General features: G+C 38.2%; 1 protein-coding gene across 1 annotated transcript in view; it reads left to right on the top strand.

Moving 5' to 3' along the window:
* Positions 1-22,007, top strand: part of RFX3 (regulatory factor X3) — a 374,165-nt gene extending 352,158 nt beyond the window's left edge. Inside the window, exons 12-18 of the mRNA XM_088476634.1 lie at positions 2,847-3,001; positions 10,310-10,407; positions 10,490-10,639; positions 11,350-11,558; positions 14,809-14,962; positions 16,430-16,472; positions 21,766-22,007. Of these exons, the coding sequence (XP_088332760.1) occupies positions 2,847-3,001; positions 10,310-10,407; positions 10,490-10,639; positions 11,350-11,558; positions 14,809-14,962; positions 16,430-16,472; positions 21,766-22,007 (1,051 nt within the window). The remainder of the gene's footprint in view (positions 1-2,846; positions 3,002-10,309; positions 10,408-10,489; positions 10,640-11,349; positions 11,559-14,808; positions 14,963-16,429; positions 16,473-21,765) is intronic.
* Positions 22,008-27,214: the final 5,207 nt, after the last annotated feature.

Here is a 27,214-nt window from a genome sequence, read left to right on the forward strand (position 1 = left end):
TTTGATCCTATTAAGGATTTTTTTCAAGGTGAAGAGGACCACTGGAGAAACACAACACTAAATACCCTATCGAATAAGCAATCATCCAATAAGAATCAAGTCCAACCCCAAAACTGCATACAACATAAGGTATGATATATATCCCTAAATCACGGGGACATATCCAGGATGAGGTGTTATTCCACTAGCTGCCACTTCTTCCGGGTTTGCCGAACCGGAAGTGACGCGGCCATCTGCGACGTTATCCTCCTAGTCCGGTATTGATGACATCACACCGGAAGTGGCTTTTTCTCCGCTCTCCATGTATCTCAGATCTTCTGAGTGTCCTTTGTAATGTAGTGCGGTGGCCATTTTGTTGGAGTCTGATTCCAAAGGAAAAATGGTGGCCATTTTCTAAAAGTCCAGTTCCAATACAAGTTATCTTAATAATATACAATCCATAGGTTTAAAATCTATATTTTTAAATGGTCTGAATCATATGAACAAAAATAAAAAACACATTATAAAACATCCTAAAATATTTGATAAAATCATAAGTAGTAATAAAAAAATTTTTTAAGTAGTAATAAAAATTTTTTTTCACATTAACCGTTATTACCAGTGAGAGACCGCAACTTGCGAGCAGGTTTGAATGAGCTCATATGTACCAAGCAATCCTGTAAATACAATTTAGTGTTGTGTTTCTCCAGTGGTCCTCTTCACCTTGAAAGAGATCCTTAATAGGATCAAAACGCGTTGGTGAGGACTTCTGGACTATTTGTATGGATATACCCACAAGGATAAAACAGGACCTTTCATGGCTTTGAGGCATCCCATTAACATCAGCCTTTGGAATTGAGATTCTGGGTTTTTTTTACAACCTATTTCCTGTGGGTATGGACTTTTTATTGTTGTTTTTTTAACATCTATCTTTTATATCCTTTTGGATATTTCAATAAATGTTTTAATTTTGGGTTTACTTTTTCATCAATAAATGCAGTTTTTTGACACGATTTTGAGGAGAACATAGGGCCTGATTCAGAGCCGGACTCTCTGAACGAGCGCCCGCTCTGAATCAAGGCTTTTTTTTTTTTTTTTGGTGCGTCCTCCTGGACGCTCGCATAGCTGTGGGTTACCATCAACAGCTTATGCGAACGTCCATGATGATGGTCGCGATGGTCAAGACCATCACGACCATCGGGCTTGCGACGAGACCCTGCGGTAGGGTCTCGCTGCCACAAGCCCTGGAGTGATTTTGGCTCTATCAGAGCCAAAAGCACTCCCACTGACATCACTAGTGATGTCAGTGGGGCCGGACCCAGACAGTAGGCGTTCCCATGGGAACGCCTCCGTCTGGGCAGCAACGTCACCATCGCTTCCCCGTCGCTCGCCGGGTCTCGCGCATGCGCACTATGGAGTAGCCTCCGTCGTGCGCATGGGCATTTGGGTACTATCTAGCGTCCTGCACTCGCGATCGGGTCTGAATGAGACCCATAGTTTGTTTGGAGACCTACAACTACATTCTATGTGCCTGCATAACCAGCGTGGATCTGTGAGTGTTCTGTGTGGGGGGCAACCCCAATCAATATTTTACAGATTTGACATTATTGATGTGCCTTATACCAGCACACAGCTGTGAGTAGGATGTATAGGGGGCAAGCCCAATAATCATAGACCATCAATTTATTGTTTTTGCTCATATAAACATTGAATACTGTATAACATTGATTCCAAACTGTATCACATGATTGAATTATGTTTTTCTTCTCCTTTCTTTTATGTTTTCCTGAGATACATATCCATTATATGAGAACCAGGATTCAGGATATTACACATAAAAGGGAAGTATCATTCTGCAATTTTTTTGTTTTTTCCTAAGCGTCTTTATCCCTAATGTGTTTTTTTGTGTAATAAATAAAGCTGTCCAGCATTTGTGGGCTACATGCAAAAGCAGCCAGTATTTACCCCACATGCAAAAAAGTTATGTATTTGCACCCCTAGCTAGTTTGTCCAGGTATACAGCTACTTGCTCTTTCTCTATTTCCAAATCTGAATCAGGCCCAATATATGGAGGCTGAGGGAAATTACATGGTAGTGCTGAGTCCTCACACCATGCACAGAGCTGTATAGAAGATCAGCTCAGCTACTGGATGCAGTGAGCTTAGCATCTCTTAGATTGTAAGCTCACTTGGACAAGGCCATCTTTACCTTCTGTTTAATGTTATTGTATGTAATTTGTTTGTGTCACAATCCCCTCAGTGCTGTCTAATTTGTCAGTAATTTATAAATAAAGTGTAATAATATTGAGACTAAAGCATAATCATTCTGGGTTTTTTTAGACATTTTAAGATTGCAACATATATTCATAATACTACCCACAAGCTATTGACTTGTTTTCTTAGGTGACAGTAGTCATGATGTCCTTTTTATAAAATGGGAGCGCCCAAATCCATTTCCATTATAACAGAAATGATTTGCTGTCTATTATTTGTGAAACTTGTGAAGAGATACACCGATCACTAGAATGAGAATAGGGGTATATTGTTGTCTTTTTTACAGCTATTGCAGAAAGTACTGTACAACTACAATATATCCAATTGTCTGCAGAATACCACAGCTGTTCTCTAATGGAGTTCATTTTACTTTTCATTACAATACACCAAATTATACATTATACCTTTAGGTCTCTTCTAAGTATAGTTATTGTGAGTTTCCTGCTTATGTTGTTAAATCATTTTTTAGGATCTAAATTGGCTTAGAATGAAACAAAATAATACTGTCAATTGTGTCTTTCATTCCTTAACTTACATACTGTAATATATCTAATTTTTTGTCTGATCTGTTTTCTTTCTGTGCTGGTGAGGCAGCAACCTGAGTGAAATGGAAAGTAGACTGCCAAAATCAACGCTGATTTTGCTCTGCAAAAATGAATCTATATTGAAATGGATGTGCAACTGTGACCATGTGATGTACCAAGCTTTGGTGGAGATCCTCATTCCTGACGTCCTAAGACCAATTCCTAGTAAGTGTTGCCTCTAACCCATATAGGGGTAAATTAACTAAAGCTTTTAAAAATGAAAAGTGGTGTTGTGCCCATAGCAACCAATACAATTCTGTCTATCATTTTCTAGGATGCAATAGAGAAATGATAGCTATAATCCGATTGATTGATATAGGCTACACCACCACTTTTCAGTTTTAGAAGCTTTAGTAAATCTACTCCATGTTGTATGTCCTAGACATCTGTATGATCATTTAATGCACATGGTAGGGGCTTTGTCACATTATTACCTTCTAGTATTATTAGTATTATGGACTCATATTTAGCCAGGTAGCTAGTTGTTGGGGCCTTCTTGGAATGGGGTGGATGCCTGGAGTGGGGTGCTGAGACCTTCTCCTCTGGTGGGGTGGAGGTGCTGGAGGCTTAAGTTGCTAAAAGGCCTGTGTCTAAGGGGCATTTGGGGAGTTTTGAATGGAATGAGGGGGCATTCTATGGCATTTTGCGCCAAGTAGGGGTCTGAGGGCATATCGCAAGTATCAGGTCTGAGTGGCATGTGTGAAATTTTGGAGCAAGGGAGGGGCATGTGGGTTAGTAATTGGGGTGTATTATTTGGGGGTGCTGAGGTTGTTTCAGGGTGGTTTTTTATTCTGGAAATGAAGACTAAAGTGCAGCCATTTTGGAAGTTAGAAAGCCACACGTCTCAATAATGTTTACCCTTTACCTAAATGAGTATCTGATCAGTGATACGTCATCAGTTTATGTCAGCACACACTATTTCAAGTGTCAAATTGACTGAAATAGGATCTTCTGTTACACACAATATAGATGCAACCGGAGCCCTTTCTATGGTTAATATGCTAATATGACTTGCTTAAAGCATAGGCAGATGTGCAGTGGAACGAATACCATTGTCATTGTAATGCTCTGGGGACGATCTTCTGTGCAGAAGTGCCAGATTCGCTACACTATGCCATGACACATTTACAGTCAAGCCAATGCCAGGTTAACCGCTTTAGGTCTTATGACTGTCCACTGCGCATGCGTGGCAATCAATAACTGGAAGTACCGAGATCGCGGCATTTGGGCTATACAGTGTTTCCCCTTTGTTTTGTTTTTCCTGGCTTGCAGCAGTGTTTCCACTTTGGATTTATTATCCTGGTCGGATAGAATTTGCTTTTCAGTTTTTAATTTTTGTTGTCTGTAGTTAGTTTTGTTAGCTCTCCTGTTATGTAATTACCACATCCTTTTAAGTACAACATTTGACAGGGACTTTGACCAGGAAAAAAACAGGTAGAGACCAGAAAATCTGCTTGTATAAGGTATATATATACAGTCAGGTGCATAAATATTGGGACATTGTCAGAATTTTCATATTTTGGCCTCTATTCAGCACCACAATGGCTTTGAAATGAAGCAAACAAGATGTGCTTTAACTGCAGACTGTCAGATGTAATTTGAGGGTAATTACATCCAAATCAGGTGAACGGTGTAGGAATTACAACAGTTTCTATATGTGACTCCCACTTTTTAAGGGGCCAAAAGTAATGGGACTATCAACTCAAAAGCTATTTCATGGACAGGTGTGGGCTATTCCCTCGTTATTTCATTATCAATTAAGCAGGTAAAAGGTCTGGAGTTGATTCTAGGTGTGACATTTGCATTTGGAATCAGTTGCTGTCGACTCTCAATATGAGATCCAAAGAGCTGTCACTATCAGTGAAGCAAGCCATCATTAGGCTGAAAAATCAAAACAAACCCATCAGAGAGATAGCAAAAACATTAGGTGTGGACAAATCAACTGTTTGGAACATTCTTAAAAAGGAAGAACGCACCGGAGAGTTCAGCAACACCAAAAGACCCAGAAGACCACGGAAAACAACTGTGGTGGATGACAGAAGAATTATTTCCCTGGTGAAGAAAAACCCCTTCACAACAGTTGGCCAAATCAAGAACACTCTCCAGGAGGTAGGTCTATATGTGTCAAAGTCAACAATCATGAGAATACTTCACAAGAGTGAATATAGAGGGTTCACCACAAGATGTAAACCATTGGAGAGCCACAAAAATGGGAAGACCAGATTAGAGTTTGCCAAACAACATCTAAAAAAGCCATTACAGTTCTGGAACAACATCCTATGGACAGATGAGACAAAGATCAACTTGTACCAGAGTGATGGGAAGAGAAGAGTATGGAGAAGGAAAAGAACTGCTCATGATCTAAAACATACTACCTCATCAATGAAGCATGGTGGTGGTAGTGTCATGGCGTGGGCATGTATGGCTGCCAATGGAACTGGTTCCCTTGTATTTATTGATGATGTGACTGCTGACAAAAGCAGCAGAATGAATTCTGAAGTGTTTCAGGCAATATTAAATGCTCATATTCAGTCAAATGCTTCAGAACCCACGGACGGCGCTTCACAGTGCAGATGGACAATGACCCGAAGCATACTGCAAAAGCAACCAAAGAGTGTTTTAAGGCTAAAAAGTGGAATGTTATGCAATGGCCAAGTCAATCCCCTGACCTGAATCCGATTGAGCATGCATTTCACTTGATGAAGACAAAACTGAAGGGAAAATGCCCCAAGAACAAGCAGGAACTGAAGACATTTGCAGTAGAGGCCTGGCAGAGCATCACCAGGGATGAAACCCAGCGTCTGGTGATGTCTATGCGTTCCATATTTCAGGCTGTAATTGCCTGCAAAGGATTTGCAACAAAGTATTAAAAAGTGAAAGTTAGATTTAGGATTGTTTAGTTTTTCCCATTACTTTTGGCCCCTTAAATAGTGGGAGGCACATATAGAAACCGTTGTAATTCCTACACCGTTCACCTGATTTGGATGGAATTACCCTCAAATTAAATCTGAAAGTCTGCAGTTAAAGCACATCTTGTTTGTTTCATTTCAAAGCCATTGTGGTGGTGAATAGAGGCCAAAATATGACAATTCTGTCAATGTCCCAATATTTATGCACCTGACTGTACATACACCTAGACAGGGCGCACACATGCCCTTGGAAAAGTTCTAGATTGGGACTACTTATGTTGGGACACACAGTCACATATTGGCATTTTTTTAGTTTTAATCCATCATTATGTGCATTTGAATGTCCTTTTTGTGTATATCTTTAAGGTTCATAGCTGCCGCTGTGAGCGAGGGGCCAAAAACATTTTTGCGTAAATAGAACCTGTAAAAACCAATACCAGTATACACCTGAATTTGTACCAATACCCACACTTACACACATGCACTTCTGAAGAATCCAGACTACTGGACAAGGACATGACCAGCAGATGTAACTGATGCATCCGGTGAATAAATTAATCATCATATAGTCTGCACAATAGTACAATAGTTCTTGATTATGCATAACTCTTATTGGACTGAGGTGGAATGACGGTGTATACTATACAAAAAAAGGGGGAGAAGAGGTTACAACGAGGAGCTGGGTAAAGTACAGTGGAACCCTTTCATGAGGACTATATACAACACAAGAAGCAACAAACAGACTTTAGACAAGTTATTTTCCTCTTACAAGTGTGGTGCTGCCATTGTGGCCACTCCCACCACTATACAAACCCATAATTCCCAGCATTGTATTGCTGAAGATGGTGCCAAAGTGATGCAGTTGAACTTGAATCATGTCATCAAGCCGCCCCGGATTGCCCACTCTCTGGAAATGGGCGACAGTCCACGAGAGCCAACCAAAATTTGGAAATCTCAAGAACATTCCAGGACAGAGGATATGCCACTACTTTCCAGTTTACCCTATGATGACTTACTTATGTTCATGTCTCTTAGAGATAACTACAGATAAGTTTGAGTCTGTACTTTTGAATCCATTATATACATTCTGTAGGTCTTTTTGACACTGATGGCAATTAAATTAAAGTAATCCGCTTGGAAAACAATTTTGTCATGAGGTAGAACTCCCCTTTTATCAATTATTTAATCAACAGCATTCATTGGTTTCATTGCACATATGGACCGTAATGCTGTAAGTGACTGACATAGTGAATTAATAGATTCTTGCTGACATTTGCACAGCATATAACATGAATAATGTCTAGCAACTGAATTAGCTGCCAATATCATTCCTGTGACTGCTTCTTATTACTTCACAGCACAGCCTGTTCATGAATCCTGCATATTAGTGTTGTGTAGGTATACAATGGCTCAATTTTTCCAGTTAGTCTTATTTATTTAAATATTAAAAGGTGTCTCAGCCCAGAAATAATCCATCCATGGTAGATCAGTACTGGTACAATAAATCCTGGCTCTGAACAGTTTTTAATCTGTGCTTCCTTAGCTGATGCACAGGTATAAAATAACACGTTCAAGGTCTAACTGAGCTGGCACTGTCGCTTGTTCTGGCTCACTAGCCAATACGCCTACGTAATGCTTGGTCAGCGTGGTCTAATCACGCACTTTATGTTGCTAAAACATTTTTCTTCTTTTTATGAAAAATTGTACACCATCCATGTCAAAGACAGGTAATCTTACTAATGGGGATTACAGATAATCTTTTTTTTTTTCTTCCATGAATGTACTATTTGTGCATAGAGCTTAATGGTTACGATATTTTGTCCTTCTAGTCATTATTGAGCTGCAGCATGTGTGTCTGTGTTCTGCCCATGAGCCAAGCAGCAGGAATTTGAAAGTCAATGTGATTTTCTGAAGAGCAGTAATCCCAAAGAACCTTGTGGCAAACAAAGCTGCTTTCAATTGATGTGTATGTCTGTGTTGCGCAAGACTTATTACATGCCGTATAGCACAGAACAATTTGCCGCCTACGGCTTTGCACTACATGAATAAACTTATGACCTTCGCTTGCAGCCATAAAAAGACAAGTGGTGACAATGTATTGTTCACCAAATTAATCTGTTACACCCATTGGATTCAACTTCTTTTTTGTATAGCTCACTGTCTGAAAATTCTGAAGTAAATCTCTGTGCAGGTACAGTATTGCACACGGCAGCTAATGGAATTCATTTTAATGAAACAGAGCTACTGTAGATTCTCTGCAAAAACCCTCTGTCAAACTATCTGCAGGTTAATTGTCTCTATTTACACATAATAAAAATTCTTAGAGGTTGGTATGAACTAAAGTGCTGCTCAAAGCAGGATACTTATAGGCAAAGTGCAAATTGACAGTAAAGCTGGAATCACACTAAACAATGTGTGTACCAAGCAATGCAATGCACAACCGCACGGGCAATGGGCCGACATATCAAGTGGCTGATACACATTAGACGATCCGGTGCCAGACCGCCCGATATGTCGGAACCAGCCGCAATCCGCTGCATGAGGTCATCAGTCGCATTGTCAGATTGAGCAATGCTACTGACAACCAAATGGGAGCATACTTCGCCCGACATAGTGCATGCACATTAGCCAATTTTGATGATATGTCGGCCAAATCGGGCAAAATATTGGCTAATGGTTACCCATCTTAAAACCAAACCTCAAATCAGCAATTAGCTCTGACTGATCTTAAATGAGTAGCAAAATGGAAGCACATGTCTGATTGTCTGGGTAACAATACTGGAAACTTGTTAGTATATATCAATTAGCATATCAATTAGCATATCAAATGTAGGACTTTGTGCCTCCCCTTCCTGCACTGTAGATGGGTTTCTTGAATTTCCAATGTTTCCTATTCTCTCTTATTCACCCTTCCCAGCTCTATATTTTTTTTCCCTTCTCTTCATTCCCCCTGGTTGTTGTTCTTCCCCTGTGGAAAAATAGTACCAGTAGTACCCTAGGACTGATTGAGCCAACAGAGCCAATAAGCATGATTTCCTGTGTAGCTGCACCAATAGTAGACACCTAAAGCAGGCCCAGTGCGTTGTTTTAGATGTCTTAAGTGTGGTGGAGAAGAATCTGGGAAATATATATTCTAGATACTTTAATTGCCTGTACAAGTTTATTGTCTATCAATTGCATTTGCATTTAGTATTTAGCGTCTTATGTAATAGAAACAACAAGATAATGGCTCTCTTCATTATTAAGCAATGATCAGAAAGATTTTTGCGATCACTTATTACATAGATAGAAACTCAGTTATTGACAAAATTTTTATTGAAAATGTTTTTGGGCAGCTGAGTGATACTTTGCCAGACAGTCTGGATGGGTATGTGCAGGTGTATTGTTGGGGACTGGAATCCTGGACTTGTTCATGAGACTTGTCTCACTTTGCTTTGCTGCCAATTTTTGGTCAGAGGTACTAATGGGTATTTTGATTTTTATAACGTAGTAGCTGATGTCTCCGGGTTTAAATCTTCAAGTTATTAAGTTTTATTATGTGATGTTATACAAATCCATCCACTGGAAGGCCCAGAATATGCTCCCTGGGTCAAAGTTCTGCCCAGTGTACACTAATGGGAAGTCCAACAGGACCTCAACCCCTTAGTATATCTTCTGGGATCCAGTGTTACCACTCTGTGAAGTTTTCATCTAAATTATGTGATGTCGTCCAAATCCATCCAGTGGAAGGCCCAGAACAGGCTCCCTGGATCAAAGTTTTACTGGTGCACTCCGCCGTAAGGTCCGACCAGGATCCCAACCACTCCATTAGGCATCCTGGACCAATTTCCACCCCTCTCTGAAGTTTTCATCTAAATCTATCAAGTGGAAGTCTCAGAACTGGCTAACCGGGTCAAAGTTCTGCCCAGCGTACACCGTCGGGAAGTCTTATTAGGACCCTAACCCTCCTAAAACCTGGCCTGGATCCAACTGGAGACCACCTCGCATTGGATTCATCCCAATCAGTGCAGGGGTGTCCAAATGCATAACCGAAAAAACAAAAAAAACAAACACACAGACCAATGAATTTTATATATATGATTGTGTCTCACTTTTTCTCAGGTTTGTGATAAAATTGTTAAGCTGAACACACATTGCATGTTTGTTATCCAATATGACTGATTTAGGAGACATTGCACAGAAACCGCCATGTGTTTGAGACTCCCCTAACTACACTAAAGATATTTGAAAATAAATGAAAATTTTTATAGTTTACAGTGCAGGATTTTCTCAGTGTGTTGTGGGTAAGAATGCTGTAACTTATACATCCATCAGACAGTCTAGATATCTAAAGTTGAGAAATAAAACTAACTTGCATATTTTTGAGGTGAGAGAGGGCAACAAATAAATATGGTTGTTTTATAGACAAACCTAATTTTAGCTTAGAGAACATATAAAAAATTATCAACAGCTATGTATAACTATAAATCACTATTGTTAAACTTGTGCAATCATACTGAGAATTAAAAATGGACATATTGTTTGCTATGCATGTTTACGGCATTTTGCATTTTTCTTTATCAAGGTGCCTTGACCCAAGCCGTTCGTAATTTTGCAAAAAGCCTTGAAGGTTGGCTCTCTAGTGCCATGAGTAATATTCCACAGAGAATGGTACAAACCAAGGTGAGTGACTTCCTCCACAAAAATGGCTGGTTTACCAGTTACCACTGCTACTGGATGATCAATATTTTGTTTTCTTTAACAGGTTGCTGCTGTAAGTGCCTTTGCTCAAACTCTGCGAAGATACACATCTCTCAATCATTTGGCTCAGGCAGCACGTGCTGTGCTCCAGAACACATCTCAGATTAACCAGATGCTCAATGACCTCAACCGTGTGGACTTTGCCAATGTCCAGGTAAAACAAACGGAATGTATAGCTACAAGCCCCTGTTACCATTACTATGCTTGTTAGTGATACGATTGTTGGCCTTGTGTACATGCAGTTATTAAATAGAATAGTATTCACCACTTCACTAAAAAAGTGCTCACTATAATGCCCTTCAACACATATGAGCACTAGTTATACAATACACATAAATGCTGTACACATTTACCGTTTAATCCAGAGAAATACAAAATGGTTCCATTCATCTTTTTCTATTTTTGAAAGATTTGAGGCTTGGCCACTCTCTTTACGGTTTCACCTACTATAGCACCAACCAAGATGGGAAGATGGTATGCCAGTGTTCTCTCTCATCTAGTGAACTAAAATGTCTAGATACAGCTCAGGTTATAACTACTTCTGGTATAATAAAACATAGTGTTGTAGCTGCAATTTTAGCAATATATTTCACAAACATAACACCCTGCCTTTTGCCATGTTTTTATTTACCAGATAGTGTTAATATACAAATATGTGATCGCCCCTGTTTAATCAAATAAGTTGGTAAATGAAATATATAAACCAGAGGGCCATGACATTTGTGGGCAGTTTTTGGGCAGAAGTATCTTGATCTCAGTTATGTGGAGGGGAATTTACATGCGTAACTCACTAGATAATGCTGCTGTATTGGTAGAACCGTTGACATGTGACATGGAATGTAATTGTATATTGGTTTGTGATAGGAGCAGGCTTCCTGGGTGTGCCAGTGTGATGACAACATGGTGCAAAGACTAGAAACCGACTTCAAAATGACTCTTCAGCAGCAAAGCACTTTGGAGCAGTGGGCTGCCTGGCTGGATAATGTGGTAACACAAGCACTGAAACCGTATGAAGGAAGGCCCAGCTTTCCTAAGGCAGCACGACAGTTCCTGCTTAAATGGTCATTTTACAGGTAATGCTGCCATGGAAACAAACCACCTCTTATGCCAACACTGCTTTTTAATCATACAGAGATTACCTGAGTTATAGTGTTGGCTATAACTCAGGTAATCTGTAGAAATGCCTTCAGTTAATGGGACAAATTTTTATTTCACCAGTTGATACCTAGCTATAGCACATGGGTCTTATACAGACACAATTGACTTGTAGTGACAGTTATTCTGAATGAATAAATAGCAAATAACTGTACAGTTCAAAGTATAATAACAAAAACACTGAACTCCAATTCTCTTTCCTCCTTCAGCTTATTTTTTTATATTTTATTTCATAGAGAGGGTATATTGCTGGCCCTGCTAATTGTGTGAAGTGCAACATAAACTCAATGACTGGAGAAATCACAGGACACCTGCATAGTCAGATGCTCCATGATACACAATAGTAGATGTAAGCAGCTCTGTGGGTGTGGGAAGCTAGTCTTCTGTAACCTGCCATTAACTTTCAACTTCATAATAGTTGTGTGGACAGATGAAATTTCTGTAGCATTTTTTGCAGGAGATTACGCTATATTTAAAAGCATAGAGCACAAGAACAGATAATGGAGAAATAAGTGGTACAATTGTTTTTGAATCTTTGTAGAAAAAAAAAAATATATTTTTTTTAAATACTTCGGCATAATCTGAAGAGATTTAAAAAGCCTTTGTATGGTGTTCTTTTTATTTCCATCTAACACTTTATGGTTCTGTATCAGATAGGGGTAAATTTAGAGGCAGTATTAATTATATATTTTAAATTTCAAATCTTCTTTATTAAACACTAACAAATCATTCAGGCTTTGCCATTAGGTCCATAAATCAAATTGGTGTCTCCCACTCCCTGTTTGCAGTGAACATAATTAAGACCCCACCTTCCAATAATGCAAAGCATTGCTCCCACATTCAGTCTTAAAACATAGTAAATTGGAAAGACTGGTAAAAACAAACAACTTGTTTGTAAAGTTGGGACTTAATGAATGGGAGCCACCAATCAAAGAATGTTTTTAATAGACTTTGTATACATATATATGTATTTCCAGCCATTCTGGAATAAATAATAAACCTTGACCTTTAATAATGCAGCTGAAGGAAAAGATAAAATAATCCACCGTGACAGTATGTTTTTCTCCCTGCTGCAGTTTAAGGAATTACAAGAATTAAAGAAGAATTTCTTTACCTGATATAAAAAAACACATTCCCCATTCAGTTCAGAAATATACAATTTTGTTCTAGAGTAGGTTCAGAACTTATTCCAGAACATAAGTAAAACTGGCCATACACGGCACGATATACGTGCCGATCCGACGGATTGGCATGATATAGGTGCTATATCGTGCCGTGTATGGGCACGATATCGTACCTGAGATCGCGCCGTGTGCTTCCGCAGGATCGTACATCGCATCCCCAGATCTTCCCGCAGGTTCATCAGATCTGGGATGCGATGTACGATCCCATTCAGATGGTGGAGGGGGGAGCCGGCATATTGTGCAGTCACGATTGTCAGCTGGGAAAGCACGATACGTCTTCCGACGGATCGGCAGTCGCCCTACACGGTGCATTGCACCATGTATGGGCTCTTTTACAATCCCATATAGAAGAAACATCTCTGCTGCAGGTAAATAACAGGAATATTTGTTACAGTGTCCATTTTGAAAACTTATTTTTAGGACTTCAAAGACCATTTTCTGGTACATGTTGCAGTTTATGCAGAGAGAAGGACAGAAAAGGTTGTCTGTTGAGTGCATCAACAAAGACAACCCTTTTCTGTCCTTCTCTCTGCATAATCTGTTAATATGTTGTTGATGATAGCACCCCCTAATACCCATAATTAAGAATTGAATCATTCTGAGATAAATACTAGGGGCCTACAGAGATAATTCTTATCTACCCAGACCTGTGCAGATTACATCCCCCTTTCCTTTTGCACATGTTGCAGTTTAGCAGTTTGAGATTTTTCAGTGATATATACGCAATCATTTTGCTTGGTAATTTGTTTTATTTTACTTAAGGTTTTTTAGTGTGTATCTTTCATGGTACTTCCTCCTACACTACATTACAGTATATGCAATGACTGTCAGTAACCTTCCCCTGAAATCCTTATGTTATGTGGAGATATAGATCTAGTTAGTAGATCCCATTACATCTAATGCCTGCAATCCAGATCATCTGAAATAGTAAAGATGAGCTGTATGAAATGAAACCTCTCTTTAAATTGTAATTTAAAGAGATCACTGTGACGAAAAGATAGATAGACTATCAATGTGCCCAAGTGACTGCATGCTTTTCTGTTGATCTTTTACCTGCAATTTTTCTTAAGTGGAAACTTGCTATCAAAGTTTAGGAAAACTCAGTTGAATCTGCTCTAAACCATGTACACCGGGCATGTCAAACTCAAAATCCCAACCGGGCTGAATATTCAAGGTCTCAGAGTGTGTGGGCCACAAGAAAAAAAAAAAGTCTTATATGCAATTTTGAAAGGCTTATTATTAAGAAAAACCAACAATAAAGTTTAAGCAAAGAGATGTCAAGTATCGGGAAGAAAACATTAACTTTAATGTTTTCTTCCCGATATTTGACAACTTTTTGTAGCCACCAATTTTCCAATTTCAGGAGAAATCTTATAGGACGTGATAACTTTTAAAACTGAACTAAGATGAAAGTATGTCAATATGTTTGACTTGTCTGGTGTACACTAACAGTATATCAACTAGACTAGAATAGCTGGTAATCTGCCCCTGCACAGTTATATGTTGGTCAATGTAGCATAGTCAAACAGAAAACAAGGTTCTCATTTTATACTGCCAATGTTTTCACTGCTAACCAAGTAAGCTTGCGGTACACACCACTGCAGCAACTAACAGTCCAGGATTGTTTCCAATTCTTTGCCTTTTTGGTGCTTCACACTAATATAATATGGAATCTGAAATCTGTAGAATTTATAAAATTGCAATAATACAATTTGTTTTGTGTGCTTTAGTTAATTTTGATTAAACTTTAAATTGCAAATTCATTGGAAGAGTTTCGCATTTGCAGTAGCTGTATATTTTAATTATAGATGTTAACCAATTCTACATCTTAAATGTAACCATTTTTTTAGTGATGGAAAGCAAATGTGCTTTCTGTATATGTTTGAAAAAAATGTTTTTAAGAGTTCCAATGTTAGTGTGAATACTTAAAAAATGCATGTGGGATGCTAACATTTAAATCTATGGATCTTTGTTTCTTAAACAGTTCCATGGTTATTCGCGACTTAACCTTGCGCAGTGCTGCTAGCTTTGGCTCTTTCCATCTGATTCGCCTTCTCTACGATGAATACATGTTTTATTTAGTTGAACACAGGGTTGCCCAGGCAACTGGAGAATCCCCAATAGCAGTCATGGGAGAGGTAAGTTTGTCAACAAATGATTTCATTGGATAGCTTCTGCTTTTTGAGCAATCCTGTAGTATTTTTATATTGTCAAATTTTATTGTTTATATAAAGCTGTAAAAAAAACCAGATTATATTCTGACAGTGAAAATATTTTTTTTAGTGTATACTTTGTATGCATCCCCACACTAGGACTTCCATCACTTTGAAATTAATAATTCGGACACTTGCGTGAGATGAAAATCCACCCCATGTTTCCTTCTAGGGGCCAAATAAAGTAGAATACATATGGCAATCTATTTCCACTCATCCTGTTCATTTGGGAGCATCAAGAGTCAGAAAATAAACATTTTGAATTAAAGATTGGAAAAATATAGCTATATGTAATAACATTTCCCAGATATTCACATGTTTTGTTCAAATATACAGTAAGTAATTACATAAATAAATTTGGCCTCATTTTTTTAGTCAAAGGCAACTTTAAATGCTTCTATGGATTTTTCGTATACATAATGGGCTGCATAGAGCATGCTCAAGGTTCTGAGTTTTATACAGCTCACCTGTTTCTCTGAGGCCATTATTGAGCATGGCTGGGTGGCAACGCACCCAAGAGAACTGATTTGTGGGTATGCCATGGGCATGTAGACAGAGTTGCCCACTATTCTAAGTCATGCGTCTGCCTTTTGGAAGCATCTCTTGCATCTAGCATTGGATGGGTGGGTGTACTGTAAGTGCCGATGATAATGATGACAGCAGAGTAGCGCGGTGCTATTGCACAGATGTGTATGCTCTAGAGCATGTGTATAGTCTCATTAGTATTCCATCTGTATTTCATTCACAATCCATTCGCAGTGGGTGTCCGGATTTGCATTCACATTACAATTGGTAGTGGATTTATTTGTTGAAATCTTTTCCTGTTGTATGTAAATTGACTGTAATGGAGTATTAACATACATATTATGTAAGCTAATGACTGCTGTCTGCAATTTATACTATCCTTAGCCAACCAAACTTGGTTACCCATACAGTATATATACTCCACTTTACACATGTGGCTCATCCATGTACAGTAGTACATAACTTCAAGGTTAAGAGCAAACTTGATTACACTCCAGAAGATTTCCTAATTTCGGGTGGCTCTGCTAGGATCCAGGGAGAGTAGATTACCCTTCTGGATCATGTCCAATTCTGCAGAGATGTGAGGATGGTGGGAACATGATACAGCCATTCACAGTAACACACCTCCCCAGTTCCCACTGGGTCCTTCCCCCTTTAGGATCTCCCAGAGGGGCATCCCACAGAGTTGGCATCTTAAGAGGTAATTTTGGAGTCCCCTGAATAACTTTACTTTGTCAATTTGCTAAGCTGATTTGTTTACAAAGATATTTTGTTTCATTTTATAAAATGTTTTTTTTTTTTTATCATAAATGTGAGTTGTACTCTGAACAACAATGCATTGACAGCATTCATATTTATTTCTTGTAGTTTGGTGACTTAAATGATGCATCTCCTGGAAATATGGAAAAAGGTGATTATCGCTCAACCATAACGCTAATTTCTTACATGTAACAACATGAATATTGTGTGTTTTGCATGCTCTTCTGAGTGTGACATCCACTCCTAATTGCTGAGCCTTACTTCTGTTATATATGACCTCTATAGTTCAAACTAATGTCATTCTTTAACGTCATTTATTTTTATATTTAATTACTTAGTAAATTAGAAATGGTTTTGCAGGTAAATTAAGTATTAATATTATCTTCTTGTGACTATGAATTCTAACACTGTCATTTGCTGAGCTATGTGATAATTGTGGATGCTCTATATCTATATGTTTTTCAATATTACAAAGCTATGCAAACAGGCCCATCTAATATAATTGTATGTTAAGAACTCCACCTTTCCTGCTGCCCTAGTGGCTGCTTCCAGTAGTGCACCTTCTCTGCTAAATACTTGTTCTCCCCTTTTTGGACACACAGGGAGTGATTCAAACATTTTGCTGGCGGCTTTTTTTTTTAAGACGCCTGACGGAGCAATTCTATTGTTGCTCCATCAGGGCGCAAAAGCCGGCTGTGCCTGCACTTCTGCTCGCACCCTCAGGATGGTGTGAGCAGAAATGTGTGAGAAACCCCTCTGGTTAGGACGCGCTAATCGCAGTTATCGCACTCTAACCAGAACTTTAGACTGATTTCGCCGTTTTACACGGCTAAACCCGGGGCGAAGAGTGCGATAATTAATGAGCGCCCAGAACAAATTAATTGCAACACTGGGCGCATATTAATTATCACGGCTTAAAAAATAATTGAATCGCCCCTACAGGGGTTTGTCCTATGAACAGTGAATGCACAATGGAATTCAGAGCCATTCTTTTAAACCTCAGTTTGATTTTTCACCGTTGCACCAGGCTCAGCTGTGTGTGGCAAGATACATTTTATTTTTGCTCATTTATAGGGTCCTCTGTGTGATGGGTGGATTGTGGTATTCCAAATACATAGAGACCAAGGAGCAATCATACATTTGCAAAGTGTACATCTTATATATTAAATTAGATGATTGAATTAAGGTACAACTAGTAGAGATGGGTGTATCTTAAAGGCATTCCCTACTCTCCATTACAGCACAAAGTGTTTACACCTAAGGAAGGATTCATTTTTACCTACAAATTTGGTATTTAGAAACCCAGAAGGCAGTACATAATATCCACTGTGCTGCAGCGCCATGCAAGTATTAATCAGCCCACCTAGTGTTTCTAGTGCCTACCTCATTACTTTTAAATAACCATTGAAACCAGAGGTCTGCAACAGCCATTATTCTACAAGGTTACCTATAGCCCTCCTTATTAGGAGCAGTTTCCACAGTTAGGCCTTCTTTCTATTGATTCTAATCTGACATCCTCAGCATAGAACATTCACACAGGCTTTGTAGCAGAATATTCCACAATTGGATTTTGATGTCCTCTTAGTGATCATAACCTGTCAGTCATCAAATAACGTCCTGCTTGAGCTGTGTGAACATGTTTTACTATTACAGATACTGTAATAAAATGTAAATAGGAGACCTACATAAGCCTGATTACTTGTTTCTTCTAAGATTGTGTATCAAGGGAATGTTAATTTTCCCAGCATGACAGATGTGCTTATTATAAAGTTGTATAAGAAAACAGGGTCACAGCCTTATTATTGTATTGTTAGAAAATCTATATACTCACGTACATACAGATGTGTCCTCATATACCTAGCCTCAATGCACCATGTGGCGCGAGACGCCTGATGCGAGTGAGCTGCGCTGAGCTTGTTTAAAGTGGATTTTGCTGTAAATATAATTGTGTGTCTATTTGTTAGTGCAACATATGATTAATAATTGGATATACATTAGTGTGTATTTCTGATGTTTAATAGGTACTTGTCTATTAAAACTGGGGTATTAAGTGCAAGATAGGAGAAACAGTAAAAACAATAATACACAGTATCATGCACGAGTAAATTGATACTAAAATGACCGTTATGAAAATAGATACAAGACCATAACTATCTTGATAAATATTAATTGAGAAAAGTATATAAGTGTAAGAAAGAAAAAACAGACATAAATAATATAAAATAAATGCAGTGCAAGTACAATAGTAAAACGACAATTGAGACAATTTAAAACCAATATAATTGGAGACAATATAATAAGTGAGGTATTCCAGAGAAGGTTTTATAGTAGATAAAAGTTGGATCCTACTTTGTATCTTTGTCAAAGTTATAGTATGTATCAGCTCGTCAATGTTGCTGTATTGAATACAAAGTTGCAGGTTTCCTTGTTAGGTGCCCGCACCTCCTACCTCGTCATGCTATGTTGTTGCTTTCCTTAGTGAAGGTATGGCACATCCTTGTGTCTTTGTTTGTATGGACCCTCCCGGTCCTTGCTTGCACTCCGGTCCGCTGCTGGCGCTTGAATTGCTGCCTTAGATGGAAGGTGGCAGCCGCTGCTGCAGGCGCTCCAGTGGTAAGCGTGCATGCTGTCTCATCGCCGGTGTGGAAGTTTCTGGGGTCCGTGCGGCAAGGAGAAGGGGCGTGGCCAACGCGTCTCACCCGCTGGATCCTGCGCGGGCTTCGTCAGGGCTGTAGTACAGCCCTGACGAAGCCCGCACAGAACCCAGCGGGTGAGACGCGTTGGCCCCAGAAACCTATTAAACATCAGAAATATACACTATTGTATATCCAATTATTAACCATATGTTGCGCTAACAAATAGACACACAATTATATTTACCGCATATCCTATTTCTGGTGATAACGGGGAACTTACTAGTGTCTATAGCTGTAGCATAAGCCATTTTAACCCTCCCTATCCTATTCTTTAGTATCGCACTACACCACCCTATACACTACCGTAACTTTTGGGTCACCCAGACAATTTTGTGTTTTACTGTACATGAAAACTGACTTTTATTTATCAAATGAGTTGCATAATGAATAGAACATATAGTCAAGACATTGGCACCTCAAACTTGGATTCGTCTGTCCATAACACTTTTTTTTCAATCTTCCTCTGTCCAATGTCTGTGTTCTTTTGCCCATATTAATCTTTTCCTTTTATTGGCCAGTCTCAGATATAGCTTTTTATTTGCCACTCTGCCTAGAAGGCCAGCATCTCGGAGTCGCCTTTTCACTGTAGACATTGACACTAGCATTTTGCGGGTATCATTTAATGAAGCTGCCAGTTGATGACTTGTGAGGTGTCTATTTTTCAAACTAGAGATTCTAATGTACTTATCTTCTTGCACAGTTGTGCACCGGGGCCTCCCACTTCTCTTTCTACTCTGGTTAGAGCCTGTTTGTGCTGTTCTCTGAAGGGAGAAGTACACACCGTTGTAGGAAATGTTCAGTTTCTTGGCAATTTATCACATGGAATAGCCTTCATTTCTAAGAACAAGAATAGACTGTCGAGTTTCACATGAAAGTTCTCTTTTTCTGGCCATTTGGAAAGTCTAATCGAACCCACAAATGTGATGCTCCAGATACACAACTAGCTCAAAGGATGGCCAGTTTTATAGCTGATCTAACGAGCAAACCCAATTTCAGCTGTGCAAACATAATTACACAAGGGTTTCAAGGGTTTTCTAATCATCCATTAGTCTTCTAACGCGCTTAGCAAACACAAAGTACCATTAGAACAATGGAGTGATGGTTGCTGGAAATGGGCCTCTTTGTAGATATTCCTTTAAAAACCAGACGTTTGCAGCTAGTATAGTAATTTACCACATTAACAATGTGTAGAGTGTATTTCTGATTAATTTAATGTTATCTTCATTGAAAAATACAGTGCTTTTCTTTCAAAAATAAGGAAATTTCTAAGTGACCACAAACTTTTGAATGGTAGTGTATCTAAAGTGGATTTTGAAATATATATACAGTGTATATCAATGCAGAATGCGAGTAAGCAGCGCTGAGCAGTGTAGCGTAGCAACTTTTTCTTTAACTTTGCATCTTATTCACACCGCAGACACAGCAAATCACCACTCGTTCTGATACTCATACTAGAGATGCCATGCTACAACTTTAACTGCCCAGGAATTCGTTTTAAATATGAACAAAGTCATTGATGCAGCAAAATGGAACTTGGCATGAAAAAAAAGCTGCGGCCCCTGCATCGTAATACTTTGTATACAGATTCAGACTTCACACACAGATGTACAAATGTCGCATATCAAATGAAGCAGTGCAGTCTCGTTAATCGGTTTTGTCGCATTTCATAACGACTAAAATACACATTTGAGCGAAAAAGGCGAGTTGCATTGGACCTGGAGCGCTAAGAAGCGCTGTTCAGCACAACGGCAATAGTTATTTAGGACAGATCTGTATATACAGTATCTAATATAGCTACTGCTTCAAATGAATACCTTTAGACTAATTGTCTCTAAAGGGTATATTTACTAAAGTGAGAGTTTTTAGAAGTGGAGATGTTGCACATAGCAACCAATTAGATTCTAACTATTATCTTCTAAAAGGTGCTAGTTAAATGTTAAGTAGAATCTGATTGTTTGCTATGGGCAACATCCCCACTTCTAAAACTCTCACGTTAATAAATTTTACCCCGAAGACTTTTTGGAAGCCTCTAAGACCTTAAGTGCCATGACCATTTGTAATGATTAGTTAGCTTATAGAGGTATCTCCTTTAATTGGTGTCATCTGTTGCATGTATCACATTGCTATAACAGTAATACCATTTACTTGATGCATTGATAGTTTCCTAAAAGGTTCAGTTGTTTGGAAATCCTCAGAAATTTGGAGCTTACACTACTTTGCGTAAGAAGTAGTCCTGCTTCAGTTAACTTCACCTCTGCTCTTTGGATCAGATTAATATTTAATGTAGGAACAGTTCAGTGCTGTATCCAAGGGTAAAAGAAAATAATAACCTACCTGGATGTTATAAAAACTTGCTGAAAAACACAATATGCCATTAAGATAAAACAATGTATTTAATAAAAGAAACACTAAGGGGGAGATTTAATAAAGATTGGAGGGAGATATAATAGGAGATAAATAGCACCAACCAATCAGTTCCTAGCTGTCACTTTACAGGCTGTGTTTGAAAAATGACAGTTAGGAGCTGATTGGTTGGTGCTATTTTATTTATCTCCAGTTTTATCTCCCTCCAAGCTTTATTAAATCTCCCCCTTTAATAGCAATAAATTATTCTGAAAGTAGAAATCCCATTTAATGTTATAACAGTATTGCCTTCATTAGGTGTGTAGATGATTAGTAATTTGCTTGTATTTCTCACACTTTCCCCCTTTCTCTTTGTGCTAGTTTCATGGTTATTTGTTTGTGCAGATGAGGGCAGCGAAGTGGAGAGTGAAATGGATGAGGAATTGGATGACTCTGGAGAGCCTCAAGCCAAAAGGGAGAAGACAGAGTTGGGTCAGACATTCCAGGTGGGCTGCATGCAGCCATCACTGGAGGGCAGCGTTCAGCAGAGCCTGGTTCTGAACCAAATACACAGCGAGCACATTGTCACAAGCACTCAGACCATCAGGCAGTGCAGTGCCACTGGGAATACCTATACTGCAGTCTAGTGAATATGAAAGCTTTCAAAACAGAAATGTATAAATATTTGTATGTTGGGCTTAAAAGTGCGGCAGTAGAACAGAATATGCCTAAAGGTCGACTGTTGTCAAATTTTCCTATTGTGACCTTAACTTTTTTGTCAACCTTGCCCCAAGCACAGTTTAATTTACTTCTCGCAATGTACAAGGTGTATTTTTTTTTTTGTGCTTGGTTTTAATCTTGGCTTTTGTTATTCCTTTTTTAATTCATGTTATCCTTTGAAGTAATTGTATCACGATTGATGATTCCTCAGTGTCCCTCTGGAGTTATTTTAAAAACTCAAATTTTGTTGTTAATTTTTTATATTTTATTGCTGTGTTTATCGTAGTTACTTTCATTGTTGCACTTTTTTTTTAAAAAGAAAACGATCACTTACACTGGATGAAAAGGTGCGGCAGCAGACGCATGACAAAACTATGGGGAAACCCCCTACCTATGTAAGATAAGATATTTATAAGTATGAATTGTTTTGGCTGTTGTTCTGTTGTACAAAGGAATATTCAAGCAGCTTCTTTTGCGTCCTAAAAGTCAATATCATGACCTGCATGAAACAATGCAGGAAGCTAAAGTTGTACTACAAGTGAAAAGTAAGCTTTTGTCTAACAGTAAACAACACTAACAACTTCCGTTAATTGTATCCATCTATTTTAGAATGATATTTGTAAACTGTGGGGGTCACTTAGCGACAATGCATTTTTACTTGTGTTAGGAATTGCTCCAAAACTTCTACTCCATATTACAGGACCTGGAAGCGTACGAGCAGCTCCTCCGTTGGGATACTACTGATTGTGCATGAGTACCATTGCACAAATCAGATATGCTTCCGAGCATATCTGACCAGAGATGGTATGAAATATAATGAAAGGACACATGATGACCTAAATCTTTAACCTCTTCACCCCTGAACGCTTGCTATTGACTTGCAAAAGTGTGAGGTCATCACATAAAAAGACCTTTTTTGCTCAAGATGTTAGTGGAAGGAAAATTCTCTGATGGTAACCAAACTCTGCAGTGTCAAGATTCAAATAAAAACTCAGGGAAGATGGGGTTAAAGAAACAAATGTGCTGAATAGATAAGGACCAATGTCAGAGGTTTGTGTTCCTTCTATTCCTGAAACTCTCTATTTCATAACAGTAGTTCATTCTGCTGCTATTACACTGTATATATATAGATCCATATATATACATATATATGTGAAGAATATAATTTATAGAATGCAAGGAATGTAGCAACCTGCATAGTATTTTAAGATTGAGAACTGATAACCAAGTTCTTAGATCAGCTGTTCTTGATACCGATGTTAAAATATTGATATTTCCTAGACTACCATTCAATTTAGCTTTCTTTCTCTGGTTCAGCTGTCACTGTCCTGCTCTCCCTCAGATCGTCACTTCATTAGCAAGCCATGTCTCCAGCTCACAGGCTCTTAGATGGCACTGTGAGTAATGCTTTTAGACTGGAAGAGTAAACCCTATTATTAGGATTCTATTCATCTATTTTTATATTGTACCCAAAGATGATGGGATAATATATTAATCATTTCCTTGTGGTTGGAACAGTCACTTGGGTGAAATATCTCCAGCAAAATTACTGACTTTAGCATTTCACTCAAAAATCAGCAAGTCATGTCATGGTCCTTTTACAGGTGTATATTTATTTTTCTGTCTTTATTTAACACTAATTATATTGAAATACTACTTTTCTTGCATTTTGGTTAGGATACCAAAGAATGAAAATCAATAGTCATTAAATGTTTTCTTATACCATAACCACATTAATATCACTCTAACCTCAGACATGATCGTTGCCTAACTGTATCCTAGTGCAAGGAATCCTGTATCCTAGTGCAAGGGATCCTGTATCCTAGTGCAAGGGATCCTGTATCCTAGTGCAAGGGAGACATACTGTATGTAAGACAATGCTTTATGCTATCTCTTATGTGCAGGCTATAAGTACATTTAGGGGATTGTGACTGTATCACTTTTGTCTTAGATCTTCCAGTCGCCCAACCAGTGGCATCATACCATGCTCTAATGAAGCCTTTCTTACTGTACCCCCACTCCTGGAGAGAGTAGTTAAGGGGGTGATGGCAAGCAGTGCTATCTCTGTAGGAGCTAAGAAAAGCTAATGAAAATTATTATACATTTGTCAAATCCTATTTCACACCACACACACATATACAAAGAAAAACAATAAAATTGGTCAGTGTGCCTTTAAAGGAAGCTTTTTTGAATGTAGTTCTCATATATTTTAGCTACAGCATCAGAACCTGCTGTATTAATGTGAGTAGGATAAAGTGTGTGAAAAGACTACAGTGTGTGTAATACATTTAGGCAGTGTACCTGGCACACCTCATTGGAACTTCTCCCCATTCGCGTAGGGTTTAAACAGGTGGCTAGACACACCATTGCCATTTAAGAATGTACATCAGGGATCACAGTACCTCGCCTATTTAATGGTGCCTTAAACAGAACTGAAGCTAAGGTGTAGTTGTCTTTATTTTCTTTCTTGTTAATTTTTTTTCAGCAAGGTGTGCCTGTTGTTTTTAAAGCCCACAGAAAGTGGGGAAAATTCCTAATTTTGTAAGACATTAGTAACCGCATTTTGCTCTTCTAGATTGAAAATATACAGATTTTCCTCTGTGTCCCCCCTTCCCCATTTTGTAACTAAATGTATTTTGGTTTTGTGCAAGTAGCATTTTCTTGGGATTGTGGGGATTGTATCCATAGGCAGCTGCATGTGCTTATTTCTGTGGAAAGCAAAACATGTCAGCAAGCGGATTGATTCTTGCCAAAAGGGTCAGCATAGATGCAATTATGTTCAGCCCTTTAGGGACAGCAGGGTGTGCAATCACACGAAAACCCTGCATATCTTGTCCTTTATGCACTGAGGTCAGTTTAATGCATGGCTTGCCCATGCCCTGAACAATGCAAAAATAAATGTAATTAGAAACTCTTCATTAATATCAATTAAAATAAAATGGCCAGGGTGGAATATACAGTTACAAAATACGCTATTACATATTTAAATAAAGTCACGAAAATCACACTAGAATGGTAAGGGGACTTAAAGATCTTTTAAGTTGTCTTTTTTGTTTTCCATTTAAATTTGTAAAAACTATGTATATATACTTCTGTTTTATAGTGATTTAGAGGATGAGTCTGGTTGTCCTCACAATGTTCACTTATTATGAAATACTGTAAGCACAATTCCTGCTTTTTATAAACAACAGACCCAATGGAAAGTGTAACAAACAATTAAGCAAGCAAAATGCACAGAACGATGCAACAAAAAATGTCAGGCTCCAATGTAGCATTTCCTTGAAATAAATACTACAATATAGAATAAACTCTCCCAAATATCTTTATAAATCAAAAATATTTTTTATTATTTCACAGACCAAGCATATATTTCTTTAGAAATATGCTAGAAGTCAGTTGGGCACGTAGCCCTGAACACTACTGATTATTGTCATTACTTTCAGTGATATGTAGTTGCCTTCTTTCTGTACTTCTTACTCTATTTAGTTCCACTAGGGTATTAACATTACATGAATGAGATGATCGGAACATTTTCCTTCAGTTTGTTGTCTTCATTTTATTCAGAAATTGTTCTTTGCAGCCTTTTCTGTTATACATGCCAGACAAGTATACAGCAGGGAGTTAGAGTACACATTACCATGTTTGTGAACAAAATCATTAAGGTCCAAGGTGTTGGCTACCCTTTAAACATAAATAATCTAGAGCTTGCCATTTATGGGTCACACCAAATCTACACTATATTACTATTCTGGGTTAGGTCACATGGGTGTTTTAGGCCACTACGATTTTCTGACCAGGAAACCGTTGAGCGCTAACTGAAGAATGCGCTGATATTTGCTCACTCCTCTGTTAGATCACTGCATTCTAAAACATTTTTGCGCTGTCAATTCAGTTGGCGCTACAAAAGTATATTGATAATAGTAAATGTGAGATTAAATCTATCATTTAGAGGAAAAGGAATGATACAAATGAGTTTTAAAAAAATTGATTTTACAAAATTAACCAAAATGCATTATTTTTTTAAAGATAAAAACAAACTGTTATTTACACTCAAGTAATGAAGTAGAACTTATGGTTTGATTTTAAATGGTTTTGGTGCTGACAGTTCATTTCTGAAAACTGGATGGTGTTTTTATTTCAGGTTTTATTCCCATATACTGTTGTTTTTAAGTTGTTTACAGAAAGAATGAATTGTTCAACTTGTATCATAGTGCCTATCTGTTACATATGATTATTCAATTTCATACAAATACATTAGTTTCAGGTGTATTGTGCCTAATCCATATATATTGAATAAATACACTCATCCCAATTGCTCACTCTGGAAATATGTTCAAGGACAGAATCCACACTAAAATGATTGCAAAGTTAAACACAACAATATAGGGGATCCCCAGGGCCATCAAGGCAAACTGCAAACATGGACAAATTCCAGGAGGAGTGGCCACACCCCTTCAGAAAAAAAAAGAAAAATACTAGAAGACAGCTCCTAAGGTGCCTGACAAGCTGTGATAAAAGGTGTGATCTCCTCTGCAAGGGGGACATTTCTCCTCCATAGCTTGCTGGGCCCCTCACACAATGCCGGGCCCGGGTAATAAGTACTCGCTCCCTCCCCCTCCTCGGTGCCCCTGGGAAATCCCTCATATATCCAAATTCTTATGTGGCCTCTTATTTACTTATATATTTTATAATATCTACACTAATGCTAAATGTGAAAAGCCCAGCCAGATATTTTTTAGCTTTTGAGAAATGTTCTAAATTATTTTTGGATGTGCATTTAATGGAAAAGAATAGTACAGTAAATTATTACTTTTATGTTGGGCATTTATAGTCATACAAAAAAAGCGTTCTCAACCAATTGTGTGCTTTCACATCTGCCTTGACACACAGATGGACAGAGTAATTCTAGCTAAATATTTACAGGGAATTAAAGCAAAATGCTATATTCATTGAAATAGCTAAATAAATCCATATTAACATAAAATACAAGGTTCAGGTTCTGCTCATGTATTTCTGATTACTACAGACCTAATTCTCCCCTATAACAAAGTTCCTTTTAATTGAACTACAATGATTCTCTTGACTTGCCTGTGTCTGCCAGATTGTGGCTTTAGCTGTGTTATACAGAAAGTAG

This window comes from Taudactylus pleione, unplaced genomic scaffold, assembly GCF_031769625.1.
Source record: "Taudactylus pleione unplaced genomic scaffold, aTauple2 ptg000190l, whole genome shotgun sequence".
In the NCBI taxonomy this organism is placed as follows: domain Eukaryota; kingdom Metazoa; phylum Chordata; class Amphibia; order Anura; family Myobatrachidae; genus Taudactylus; species Taudactylus pleione.